At 33.9% G+C, this 14,538-nt stretch overlaps 1 protein-coding gene across 1 annotated transcript in view; it reads right to left on the minus strand.

The window, feature by feature from the left end:
- Positions 1-923: 923 nt before the first annotated feature.
- LOC136968336 (ATP-binding cassette sub-family C member 4-like) overlaps positions 924-14,538 on the minus strand; it is a gene marked incomplete at its 3' end in the record, with an annotated part of 68,551 nt that continues 54,936 nt past the window's right edge. The window contains exons 11-15 of the mRNA XM_067262336.1: positions 9,406-9,597; positions 7,000-7,094; positions 4,289-4,375; positions 4,130-4,226; positions 924-1,778 (exon numbers count right to left, since the gene is read on the minus strand). Of these exons, the coding sequence (XP_067118437.1) occupies positions 924-1,778; positions 4,130-4,226; positions 4,289-4,375; positions 7,000-7,094; positions 9,406-9,597 (1,326 nt within the window). The remainder of the gene's footprint in view (positions 1,779-4,129; positions 4,227-4,288; positions 4,376-6,999; positions 7,095-9,405; positions 9,598-14,538) is intronic.

A 14,538-nucleotide genomic window follows, 5' to 3' on the forward strand; every position in this document is an offset into this window, starting at 1 on the left:
AAATATAAATATACAATAAAATAAAAATAGTAAAAACAAGAAGTAAAAAATAAAAATAAATCTACTGGTGATACTTTATATAAACACAGTAGCAAATTGTTAAGGAATAATTGATAAAAAAATGTGAATATAAACTAAGGCAAGACTAATATTATAAAGCACTCAGCAAATCATTATAGATATACGTACTTAACACCTTACACTTGCCGAGAAAAATATATTTATTTGCAACAAACACGCAAACGTTTTCAGCCTGATTCACAGGCCATCTTCAGGCTTGGAATACATTTGAAATTAAAATTCCATCCATGGAATACAAAAATTCAAATTCAAAATTAAATAAGGTACAATCAAAATAAAATATTGAATAACTAACATAAAGCAAAAAATAACAAAAAATATATAAAAATGTAACAAATGAATACGTAATTGCATTTATTAATGCTTACGTATTCATTTGTTACATTTTTATATATTTTTTGTTATTTTTTGCTTTATGTTAGTTATTCAATATTTTATTTTGATTGTACCTTATTTAATTTTGAATTTGAATTTTTGTATTCCATGGATGGAATTTTAATTTCAAATGTATTCCAAGCCTGAAGATGGCCTGTGAATCAGGCTGAAAACGTTTGCGTGTTTGTTGCAAATAAATATATTTTTTCTCGGCAAGTGTAAGGTGTTAAGTACGTATATCTAAGGCAAGACTACAAGGTCGTGTTAAATTTCTTGACTACAAATTTCCAAGCTGTCGGTAGGCTGTCTTCGTCCCTCTCATTTATGCATGTCTCTTCCAGCTTGCTTTTGTAAATTTCAATTTTTTCAGCGGTATTTGCTAACGTTGGGGAGCTCAAGGGTTTGACAATAACCGTTTTTTTTCATTGAATTATTGAGACTTGGGTTTGCGTAAACTGCGAAAGTACCGTTGCATTGAAGCCTTTTCTGACATCATACTTGTGTTCTTTAAGTCTTATCCCTAAGTTTCTTGTTGTGACTCCAATGTAGTCTTTTTCGATTCCTACTTCTGTGTTCTCGTAAGGGATTTTGTACACTCCTGCCTTTTCTTCTTTTTTAATGTGATCTTTATCATTTCTTAAGATTGTGTATAGGTTCGGAGTTCTTTTTAGAACCATTCTGGTCTCCTTGCGGTTTGCAATTTCTTTCATAATGCCTTTTGTATTCTTGGTGTAAGTAAACTTTGTGACTTTACTGGGAACGTGTTTTGAACTTCTTGCTGTGCCCATGTCATATTTTCTAACTATTCCTGCTATTGTGCCTTTTTTATATCCTAGAGATTCGGCTACTTGTACGATTCTGTCGATTTCCTTAGTTCTGTCAACAACGTTGTCACAATAGATAAAGGCTCTTCTGATAAGAGCTCGGAATGCTGCCAGCTTATAACTGTATGGGCCATTAGATTGCGATGGAATGTAAGGTGGGCTGTGCGATGGTTTGATGTAAACGTTGGTAGAAAAATGCCCTTTTTTGAACACAATGTTAATGTCTAGAAAATGGATAACCAAGGAACTCTTTTGCTCCATTCTCAATTTTAGGCCGTCATTGTTGTTGTTTATTCCTTCTAGGAATTTACATATCATACCATTATTCTTCCATAAAGTAAGGACATCGTCCACGTATGTTTTAAAATATATTATATTCTTTCTAGAATCATATAGGACTCTTTTCTCCAGTTTTCTAATGATTAACTCGCATAATATTCCTGAGATTGGACTCCCCGTGGAACTCCCCGTTTTTGCCTGTATGCTTGGCCGTTGAAACTAAAGCAGGATCATAACATATTAAATTAGCCATTTCTGATATCTCCTCGTTGTAACGTATTAATCCAAGGTTTATATCAAACAAGAATTCTAAAAGGGCTTCCTTGCTCGATCTAAATCTAGGGCTCGATTTTTATGGAAGGATACATGTTTTCATAATCAAATACCGTCGCTACTTCCTCTTCCATTAATGATATGTTTTGTATTTCCTTGACCACCTTCGCAGGATTTTGTGCCACTAGTACAGTGTTATCAAGCTGAGAGGAGATAAATCTGTGTAATCTTTTTTTAAGATAAAAGTCGGTCCCTTGCGTTTTCCTACTATTGGCCCTATTTCTTTCCCCTCTTTGCGAGTTTTGGCGAATGCAAACAATCTTGGCATTCTAGGTCTTGCGTTACGGCATTTCTTAAGAATTGGTCTTGCGTTACGGCATTTTTACTTCTTGTTTTTACTATTTTTATTTTATTGTATGTTTATGTTTTTATATATTATCCTGTTCTTCCTTTTTTGCGTTACTGATGCTTTGAATTTTTAAACAAATGTATTCTTTTAATGGAACGCCAATGATCCGTTTTCGAAAGTTAAGCCTGAGGATGGCCTATTGAGTAGGCCGAAAACGTTAGTTATTTCAATAAAACTATCTCAGCAACAAATAAATTTGAGTCTGGTGAATTAAATTAACAGTCATTCTGAAAAAATTAATTTTTTTCGGTAGAGAGTTTACATATTGTCCACATACAGTATACCAGGAGTGGCCAACAAGTCGATCGCGAAGCCAATTTCGGTCGATCGCTCGCGATGTCTTGATTGAATGTGTTACACTTGTAACTGAACGCAATGCGTGAACGTAACGGCAAAAACGATATGCATGCAGTTGTCTGGACTCGTAGAAAACATAGCAATTTAGCTTGAATATTTGGTACTGTCATACGGTAACTTCTTTCCTTTAGTATTAACAATAATATTATTATTATTAATCAATATTATTTATCCACGGTGACAACGTTGAGTTTCAATTTTTCTTCTGTTTAAAATGTAAGTACCTTTTCTTTATGTTTTAAATTAAATTGTGTCGTTTCTTACCTATCTATTTACTTGATAAGTGAGCGTTTTCGGCAACAGACCTCTATATTTTTGGATTTTTGGAAATACGTCAACCGAGAAAAATATCCCAGTATCACCAAATGTAGCGAATATATTTATTCTTGTTTTGGATCTTCATACCTGTGTGAATTGGCATTTTCATACTTAAAGTTAACGAAGACTAAACAACATTCTGTCCTGACTGATTCCGATACTGAAGACTCATTATTATCATCTTTGTCAGGATATACACCTAATTATGATTTTTTTGGTTAGAGACATGTTTACTCAGTCCTTCGATTAATGTTAAAATAATAAAATAAATTCTAAATCTGTCTTTATCTGTAGCTAATTTGAATTAATAAATATTGTTAATAATTACTCATGTTGTTTTAATTCCCTTGGACGTGAGTTTTTTGGCCCTTTAAACAATTATGTTGCTTTTTACGTAGGTAGATATACAGGGTGTTCCAGTCCGAGATGAATTATTGACAGATTAGCAAAAAATAAGTCTAAAAATCTTATATCATTTTATACATCTTATATCATGATAAATCATCTTGGCCCAAAAAAATCTGGAAAGTGAAATCTTGTAATCAAATTATCAGCCATACTGAGCATTTTTATAACAACTTTTTCATGTTTACGAACAAATAGTACCACAACTTATACAATGCAATTGATAAAAAATTAAATTATATTTTAAGTTACTAAAAATCTATCTTGAAAAAGTATTCAAAAATCGATTTTTTTAGGTTCCGCCTGTAGGGAATGTACTCGCAGCTGCAAATATCAAAAGTTGGCTCTGAAAATTTATTTTCTTTATGAGCCTATATCTCGAAAACTTAATAAGTGATTTAAAAACTAAAAAATAGTTTTGAACATATATTATTTTTATCTGCCCATAGCTCGCGGGAGTGCACCTCGTACTGAAACACATTGTATAAACATAGTATGTATTTCACACCTCCCCGCCCCACTTAGACTATGCCTATGACAACAAGTCAATCGCGACACATTTTTCAGATAAAAAGTAGATCTTATGTACACAAAAGTTGGCCACCCCTGCAGTATACTATTATACAACTATTATATTGATATATTATATATTTCGTGGGGGTAAATTTAATCAATCCAATGAACTTCATAACTTTTTGTTAATCTGAACTTTATAGTGTTAAAATTCATGTATTGTTAAAATTGATTATAATGTTGTTATTACCACATAAAATAATTAAAAAACAAATTTTATAAGCTATATATTTACCTTCTTTAACACTAAAATTTTGCTTGTAGAGATTAAAAATTGAATTTGATGCGTAACGAGAATGCAAATCTTGTCTTTCAAATATTCTTTTATACATCTGAAATAAATAAAAAACTGAAATGTGTTAAAATGAGCAAAAAGTGTAATTCAAATATTTACTTTTCGAATATATGTTTAGCCACTGGAACATCAACAGCACTCAGTGGATCATCCAGGAGGAAAATGTCAGCATCCAGATATAACGCTCTGAAAAATATAAAAATCATCATTAAACTCAAGAAATATTGCTCAAACATTAAATCAAGCCTGTGTTTATTTTTATGGATCTTTTCTTCTGTGCTAAATGCTTTCTAATCTTTACATTCATTTTCATTCTACACATATGTGAGGCCACACGACAGTTAAGTGTAGATACCGTATATCTTCGGCACATAAGACGACCTTCAGATAAGACGAGGTATAAATTTTCGTCGAAGTATTATAGTTTTAGCATGTATCTGTCCTACATGACGACTCCCAAAATATCAACGTCCTGTGAATTTATTTTAGATCAGCGATCATTATCTGAACAATAATACTGTATAACAGGTGTTGCCAAACTTTTATCCCTTAGGCCTTAGGGATTACTTTTTCGGTAAAATATAGTCTGCGGGAGACTATGAATATGGCAAACAATTTTAGGATTTTTCAAATTTTTCATAGATATTTTAATAAATAATTAACAACAATTTCAACTAAAGAAATATTATGGGAAATGAAGAAAACAAATAATTATATTAATTATACAGGTGAGTCCGCATAAGTCGACACCCGGATAACTCGACACCATCGGTTAAGTAGTCAGCTTTCTGTGGTCCCGGCCGACTTACATAGGCATTAGTGTTAAAAAAAACTCCGGTTTACTCGACACCGTTTAACTAGTCTCTACTGGATAAGACAACATTCTTTTGCTGTCCCACACTCCGATAAGTCGTCACTCCTCCCAAAAAAATGAATTCACTTCGCACGTGTGGTGCGAACTCATTTTTTTTCATGAGGGGGAGTCGATTTATTTATTAATATATAATTAATATATTTAATAATATATTAATATATATTAATATATATATACATATTAATAAAAATGCCTTAACATTTTATGTATTTTTATGTATAAAATAATAACAGATACACAAAAAGAAAATATACAATCTACATCAACGTCACACCAGAATCCAATTTTGCATTTTCTTACGCCAGAAGCATTAAGAATCCTTAGATGTTACTTGCCTACAATTGACAATTGCGAAGACGATGTCTCCAAGCCGTTCATGACCGTTGAGAAAGAAAGTCAGACAGTTAAGTGCACAAAACAAACACTAAACGAATTTTTCAGTTTTCATCTACAGAGTAATTGTAAATGGAGGGCACAATGTATTATAAACCTATACTACTGTATAACGCACTACTGCATTTTATTAATTGTAGTTTTGTGGTTTTTTTCCAACTCCGCTTTAGTCGTCACATCGGATAACTCGACACATTTCCACTTCCCCTTGGGGTGTCGACTTATGCGGAGTCGACTATACTTTTTTATTTTATGAAGCACAATAATATTTATTAAATTAAAAAATTACAATGTAAAAAAATAAATACACAAAAAAATTTTAGGAAATAAAGAAAAAACTGTTAATTAAAATTTTTTAATTTTTTGACATGAAATACTTATTATCTTAAAAAGATATACAGCAAAAATCAACTTAAAAATACACTTAAAAAATCGCATAAAATACGCCATTTTATGCGATTGCCATTTATATGCGCATGCATTGTGACTACAATTAATTTAAAAGTTAACATTTATTTCCATTGTTCATCGGGATAAATACAAACAGTATGGGTACATTGCACAGACAATCTATTATTGTAAGAATAAATTATCGAATTAAGATTTTTAAACATTAATTTAAGTGAAAGCAAATTGTTCAACTTCAGCTTCGCGGGCTACTTTCAAAACCTTTCCGATCAACCGGTCGACCGCGGTCTACCTGTTGGCCATCCCTGCTGTATAGCGTATACGGAATTATGTCCTATTTGTAATTTTTCGAATGAACAAATTTTATTTTCTTGCACTGCCTTGCGATTGTTGCAAACGTTCGCACTGATTCGGCATTCGGGTAATGACTTTGACTATTCACAAAAATGTCGTATGGGCTATTCTATTTTGTGCACATGCCCTACTCTCTCTACTCTCTACTAGTAAATAAGTACGATTTGTCCGTTTTTATAATAATTTTAATTTATATAAATTTCAATTTAATTTTTTTGTATCTGTCCTATAAGACGACCCCGGATTTTGGGGACCTTTTTTTATGATTTAACTATCTTCTTATCTGCCGAGATATACGGTATTTCGAATTTAAAAAAATTTATCGTTTTCCAACAAAAACAAGTAAATAAAACGTTTCTTTTTCCATCGTTCTATAGTATTTCCCGTGTTTTATTCTAAGAAGTAGAAGAGAGAGCAATAAAATATAGAACAGCTTAGAAGATGCTCCTACTATCAGGTCACAAAGTGACCATTCTAATGTGATTTTATCTAATAACAATAAATATTTTTCTTGTTTTTCTGTGAATATATTTTTTAAATTCTACATTATTTTCAGTTCTCTGTCTTGCAAAGCTTACAGGATTACATCACAGAAAATTAAGAAAACATCATTAAAGAGTGAAACGACATAGATTTTGGGCGACGCTTTTTATCAAGATGTAATGACTAAAATGAAAACCAATTACGTATAAGCGATAGCTGAGTTTCATTAAAATGTCTTATTGCCATTAAAATAGTTGCACTCGTAGAAATATATAATATTACATGAGACCTGTCTTACCTTGCTAGATTAATTCTTGCCTTCTGCCCACCGCTCATTATCACTCCTCTTTCTCCTACAATAGTCAGATCTCCTTCAGGAAATAAGCTAATATCCTAAAAATAGTAAAAATAAAAATATAAGATCATTATGTTCTATATAATGTGCATTAACAAGTATATAGCAGCATCCTTTTAATGATAACATTTTCAAGAAATTCAAAGTTTGCTTTTACAATCGCGAATTCATGTTTAATAGCTTTTTCTGTAAAACAATTTCGAGCATCCATGCTGATTGCATCGTACAGCTCAAACTTGAAATGATTCTCCTTATCCTTTCGTAATTATCAGCATAATACTGAGAAGCATTTATGCAGGTACCTTATCCGGTTATTACAGGTTTGAGAGGTAACGGAATATTGGGCAGTCACCCTAAACACTCCCAACTTCTAGATTGCACCTTCACAAAAACTTGTTTACGCTTGAAATTAATTCATTAATGTTTGGAAAACTTTCACGTACTTTTTGACAGACACAATTTAATGTTTGATCTATGCACGTAATAGGAAGCATTTTCAGAAAAAAATTTGACCCTCTCCCGTTTTCACCACATAAGGTAGGCTACTGCATCTGTTACGAAAAGAAACAATTCTCATATTGGATCCCTGCTGGCCATCAAATGTGCATAGAGCCATTAACTGTTTTGGTAATGGTCAAGTGATTAATTTGCTCAACAAATGCTGTGTGAATTAAAAATATTTTTACGTCTTCCTTCTTAGTGTCGAATTAAATCAAGAAAGCTACACAGAAGTTAAGGTACTTAGACGTCAAGATTTAAGTTGCGCATAATAAGATAACCACCACGATTTACCGCAAACCTATATACATCCCCTCTTTATACCGGCTAACTCAGCTGACCCATGGTTTTATCCGTTTTCCGCGTCCTAGCCTTGTACTCACATTGTACTGAACTGTCCGATATCAACAAGAAAGTAGTTCTAGGTAAGCTTATCGCTTCCACGCATGGATACAGCTGTTCATTAATCAATGCTCTAGCTTCCACACATTAAGCTAAGTCATCCAAGAGCAAAGCGAGGGTAATCAGGTAATTCTAAGCTACGACCCGTCCTTACACACAAGATTCGATCAAGTCTACGCGTAACTTATAAACCCGTCGTTTTTCGCATTGTATCTAACGCTAAAGACAGCTCAGATGAAGCAAGATCACCAGGAGTTTACCGTATCCCATTACAAGATGAACGGTTTAACAGGAGACTGACATATATCGGATCCACATGCAGATTAGGCGTTTACGAGATCACAAATACGATGTAGCAAAGGTAAATGTTAATACTGCTCTGTCCCGTTATGCCACCGATCCGGGGGTTTCGTCCTGTTGGGACGAGGCTACCCTGATACACAGGGTTTTTGAACAATACTACATAAGATCATTGGATGTCTTAAAAATCTTCAGAGCTGACAACAACGGAAATTGCGTCAACACGGATTGCACTCCTAGTACCATATGCCTAAAAATATCACAGTGGAACCTCGCTTAACGAGCACCTCTTATTACTAATAACTCGCATAACGTGCAAAACAAATTGTAGAAATGACTCTCTTAACAAGCGACGTTTCACGTAACGAGTGACAAGGAGAAGGAAAGTCCCGAATTGTGCGCATGCTACGTCAGTCTATGTTTAGCACTCGTTTCGCTAGCTTGTTAGCATCGTTTGTGATCACAAATTTTTCCAACCTTGTGTTCAGACATATTAAGTATAAACCTCAACAACTATTGCGCCGTTATATAATAAATACGCCAAACGATATGCTAAATTTTTGAGCTATGTGAAGGCTAGATATTAGAAATTAATTAATTTGACTAGAGGCAGGCAGTCATGATTTCATCTCGTATTAAATTTAATGATAATTCCAAATTAAATTTTATAAATGTCTAAATTAAAACTTAATTATTCATAATTATTAAATTTAATACGAGATGGCATCATAACTGCCTACCTCTAGTCAAATAAATTAATTTATAATATTTAATTATAGCCTTTACATAGTCAAATAAATTGGCATATCGTTTGCTGTGTTCATTAGACATATTATCTGTAATTTTTTTTGTTTTCTGCAAATTGAATTTGCATTCCAGGTTGGTTCATTCCGCGCTAGAAGATAAGGTGAAGACTATTCAGGCTTTTTAGCAGTGTATATTGTATAATTTTCTTTGAATAAACGTTATACGTAAAATGTTTGAGTATTTTTTCCGGCATGAAACGCATTATCGTATTTTACATTAATTTATATGGGGAAAATTGTTTCGCTTAACGAGTAATTCGCATTACGAGTAAGATTCTGGAAGGAATTATGCTCGTTAAGCGAAGTTACACTGTATTGCTAATAAGACTAAAAATCATCTTACCTTTTCTAAAGCCGTTATATGCAAGATTTTTGTATATTTGTCTTCTTGATATTCTTCTCCAAACAAGATATTTTCTTTGATAGTTGCGTTGAACACCCACGCTTCTTGAGAAGCATACGAGATCTTTCCTTTCACCGACACTTCACCAGAAGTAATTGGAATTTCTCCCAACAATGACATTAATAAAGACGTCTAAAGAAATTAATGTCATTTCATTATTTGATACGTAATATTTTGCATAAATAATATAATTACATAAACGTATTTGCGAATTTGTATAAAAATTAGTGATGTAACGAATATTCGGTTACTATCCGGTATTCGGCCTATTTTTCGCTATTCGGCCGAATACCGAATACCTAAAAACAGGAGTAAGAAACAACAAAAACACAGTATATTAATCATTTTGGTAACTTTTATTATTGCTGAACATTAAATTATCATTATTAAGGTTCGTAAGAAATAGCGTCTAACTCTAGTATTAAATTATTTCGTAATTAAATAATATTATAGCCTTTATCTAGCCCGATATCTTATGGCATTGATGGTGTGTAGGTTAGAATGTATCGGGCATTAATGTTATTGTTTAGTTAATTATGGTATATTCGTATTCGCGTATATTTTAATAGTTTTTACGATATTTTAAATAATTTACGAATAGTTTTATTGAAACTTATCGTATTTAATGAAAGAATTATTTATTTATTTCTAGAAGATGAGTAACTAATATATAATTTATTTTATATATAAAGCAAAGAATAGAGCATTTCTCATTATATACAAAAGATAACATTTGAAATCACGTTAATTTTAAAAATATTGACGAAAACAATAGCAACAAAATATCACAAAACTTAACAAATAGAAACCCCCCAATAATATATTTGAACTGTTCCACAACTGGGAAGAAACTACACATGTCCCCACTAAAGTATATCCTTAGGGTACTATTCAGTCTACAAATACATAATAAAAACAAAATTTTAGTGCTCAGCAATACATGTAACAGAAGAAAATTCTATAACAGATTACGTACATAACGAGTTATATACAGTAAGTCCTCTACTTACGAACTTGATCCGTTTGTAGCGGCCGTTTGCAAGTCAAAAAGTTCGTAACTCGAAAAAACGATGTTTGGGGCAAAAACTCAAATACAACGTTGTTTTTACAATTATGTAACGTTTAGGCTACTTGAATAATGTTAAATTAGGATTGTTAAAGGGAAGTATAAATTCAAATCAATCACATGTACAGTACATTATTTATTAAAATTACTCATTTAAAACAACTACAAATGTACATATGTATGTACTGTAAATGTTTTTAACGTAAAACTTCAAAAATAAACTTGACTCTACATAAAAAATTACCAACTGCACTTTAATAGTAAACAAATGACACCACACACGATTGACACACGACTACAATCAATCAATCAATGTTTTTATTAGGTACAAACAAAATGTACATTACCTGGTTCCGCCACATGCATTACCAGGCAAAACAAAGAATTAATCATACATATACAGTAGATATAAGTATAAACCAGAATACATAAGCTAGAGTGTAAAAAAATAGATGCAAATGAGTGCATACATTGAGTAACTTTAACCGTGTGACAACATTAACAGATACAGACAGTTACTACATAGCTGCTAGACCACCCATTGGGGATAATCCAACAAGTACATAATAGCACATACACAAGCACAAAACAAACATGAACCTAAAATAAAGGGTCCAGCGTAGCAACCGTCCAGACCCGACACATATATAGCGTGCAAACAAGCACCTATACATACAATACATATAATATATTCTACCTACTAATACATACATACTAAGATATACATATACATATAATACATAGAATACATACATATACATACAATACATACTAATACATATCAAGAATAAAATACAATATATAAAAAGCACATTTCTGCGAACATGCCAGTGAGACTACAAATGTACCATTGTTTTCACACAGATTACCGTGACAATCATGTCATGAGAAATATCCGTGAAGGATACAGCAGAGGAAAGCAGACATGCTGAGTTCCAAGGGATACAAATAACAATTGTTACACGACAAAGGTTTGCGCGAGTGATTACAAACAGACAATCGAGAGGCACATCCAGTGCCGAGTAAATCAGTTGAAGATAGTATAGAGAGGATTCAAGGTCGCATGTCACGTGATAAAACACACGTTTGCTCCGCCCATTCGCCATTTTTGTGGTAGTTTTCGCTCGCTTAGATTGCACGTGGTCTGTTATTCGACATCTTTTTTTTAGTTTAAACGTACAAAAATACTGCAGTTCTATTATCATAGATTAAGTTAAAAAAGATTCATTTCTTGCGGGCTATTCTAGCAGTCTAACAGGACGAGATGCAGCTCTGTACGAAGAGAAATATTCGTTATGTCAAGGCGATCCATACGAAGCCAGTTTATCAGACTTTGTCGTAGATCAAGAGTTGTAGCCGAAAGTAGAATTTGGTGAGATTATAAACTATTTGGTTTTGACAACAAATTTCTACACCCTGTCACAAATGAAAGCTTATAAATCTTTAGAGGCCCATAACTATTTAACAAGTGGCTGGGTTTCTTTTGATATAAAAGTAAAAGTAATGAATAACAGCGAAGTAATATTGCTTGGAAAGATATGTTTTCTTTTGTTTGTTTAAACTCGTGTTTTTACGTATTTCTTAACTAAGAATTTTTGTCTGAAAGTAAAAGTCTAATTAAAAACAGCTGTGGAAATTTTTTAATTCAAATTGTTCAGTACCTTTATTTTCTAGTTGAAACTAGCATATAATAAGCCTACTTGCTTTTAGTTTTAACGTGTAATGTTTATAAGTTTGCACTAGCTAAAGCCTGAAATTACATTAGTTATTCGTTTATAAATGCACTATACCTAACTAAATTAATATAAGCAAATCAGTAAACTCTTTTAGGTTTTAAAATATAACTTAGTGTTTATTAACGTAAATATTGAAATGAAATGTTTCTGACAAACTCTTGTATTGATATTCACTTTATTCGTAACGAAATTTTTCCGGTTAATTCTCGAGAGCCATGCAGTTTGCCTTCGTCGTGAAAACTCCTCAGTTTGGGATCCTTGATGACAAATAATGCCGGGAATTTTAAAAAAATGATGTTCCTTTGTTCTTGAGTGAACTAGCATTACACCCAATTACACAACAAATCACCATTGTGATATTCGCGACGAAAAAAAATAACACAAGAACTCCAGTTAAAGCTCACGTGAACACACACAAAACGTAAACAAGTCACAAAAAGTCACAAAGATGGCGCTGGACAATTGCGCATGCTCATGACGTCACTCGTGATGTCGACATGAAACCTCTCTATTATGAGTAACATGATTTATATGTTTAGCCAGCCTTTGAAAGGCGTAATAAACATCCTCGCTATGCCAAATGTCCGATGGGTGGCACGGCCATCCGACCCCTGCCTCTTGCAGCAAGAGCTTTAGATCAAGCCTATCCCTGTCGAACATGATGCAGTGAAAAAGAAAGTGGATCGCACTATCCTCCACCTGGCAGATCTGGCACAAGTTAGAAGGCCTGTGAGTAAAACGGACAAGGTATGCCGCATATTTACCATGGTTTGTCAAGATTTGGCTGATATAATAGTTTGGATGGTACCACTTGTTGTCAAGAAAATGATGCAAGTCAGGAATAAAGTCGTAAGCAGTGTGATGGGCATAGTTGTCCTAATGGGCCTGCCAATCTTGAAGCGAGTCAGTCCAAAGCAATCGACGAAGCGTCCGCTGGCTAAGCACATCATAAGATATTGGGAGAGTCTCGTCATTGGTGGCCTCCTTTGCCAACAAGTCTGCTCTATCATTTCTGACAACCCCTTGATGGGGTCTAATCCAAGTAATACTGAATTCACAATTGGTCGTCTTAAGCGAATTCCGGATCCTTTCGGCCATTGGATGCAGGCGTATACTTCTTAATAAGTTGTAAGAGGACAGAGAATCGGTGTGTATCACAACGGAGATATTGTTGATATTCTGAATGGTGTAGTCAATCGCAGAGCTAATTGCAAACATCTTCGCTTGAAAGACACTGCAATCATTGTGTAATTTGTATTTCTGATGATAAATTTCATCGTCACCATTATAAACGACGAAACTACACCCAGTAGAGTTATCCATTCTTGACCCATCTGTATATATGTGAAGAGACGCATTGGTATGGGTAGTAAAACCACAGTTGATAGTCTCATTTGGTGGTAGGGACCCTCGAAAGGGCGAAGGCCACTCTATATCACCGTGTCTTAGCAAACGTGAGGTCGTCTGTATGTTCCTGCCCCATTTTAAGTGATAATACTTTTGCCTTTGCAATATAGTGAGGTCAATTGGCTGTTTTCTTGCCAGCACTTGTAGGCACCTGTTGCTTGTTGTCCGGAAAGCCCTAGTAATGAGTAATAGTGCACGTCTCTGTGATGCTATCAGCTTCCTATTTTGATGAACTTTATGCGTGGCCATGCCCCACGTGCCACAGACCTAAGTAATAATTGGGACGTAGATAGCATCGTATATCACGGATATCGCACCGGTGGAGAGACCCCAGTCCCTCTTGGCCACCTGTGAGAAAGACTGGAAGATGAGCCCAGTTCTTCTAGTCACATATTCAATATGCTGATTCCAGGATAAGCGAAAGTCAAGGATAATGCCTAAATATTTTAATGATTGCCGAACCTTAATTGTCTTGTCATGCATTTTGATCTGACGAGGTCGTAAGTATAAATTTGGGTTCCGTGGCTTATTAAACACGATGGCCTGTGTCTTTGCAGGATTGAAACATAGCTCATTCTCCAGGCTCCAATTATAGACTTTCTGGAGCCTGGTGTTCGTGCTGTTCTCCAAGTCTGCTCTGGAGTGCCTTCCTATCAGCATAATGGCATCATCGGCATAGGCATAAGTATAAGTTTGTCCAAAGTTTTCTTTTAGAAAAACATCAAAAGAGATTAGCCACAACAAGGGCCCAATAACGGACCCCTGTGGGCAACCTCTAGTAACCTCCTTCCTAACATGATTTTGGCCATACCTTAAAATGGCTGTACGTCCCTTGAGGTAATCCTGTAAGATTTTATACAGGTT

Source organism: Centruroides vittatus, unplaced genomic scaffold (assembly GCF_030686945.1).
Source record: "Centruroides vittatus isolate TY-2023 unplaced genomic scaffold, ASM3068694v2 contig_1443, whole genome shotgun sequence".
NCBI classification, from domain to species: Eukaryota; Metazoa; Arthropoda; class Arachnida; order Scorpiones; family Buthidae; genus Centruroides; species Centruroides vittatus.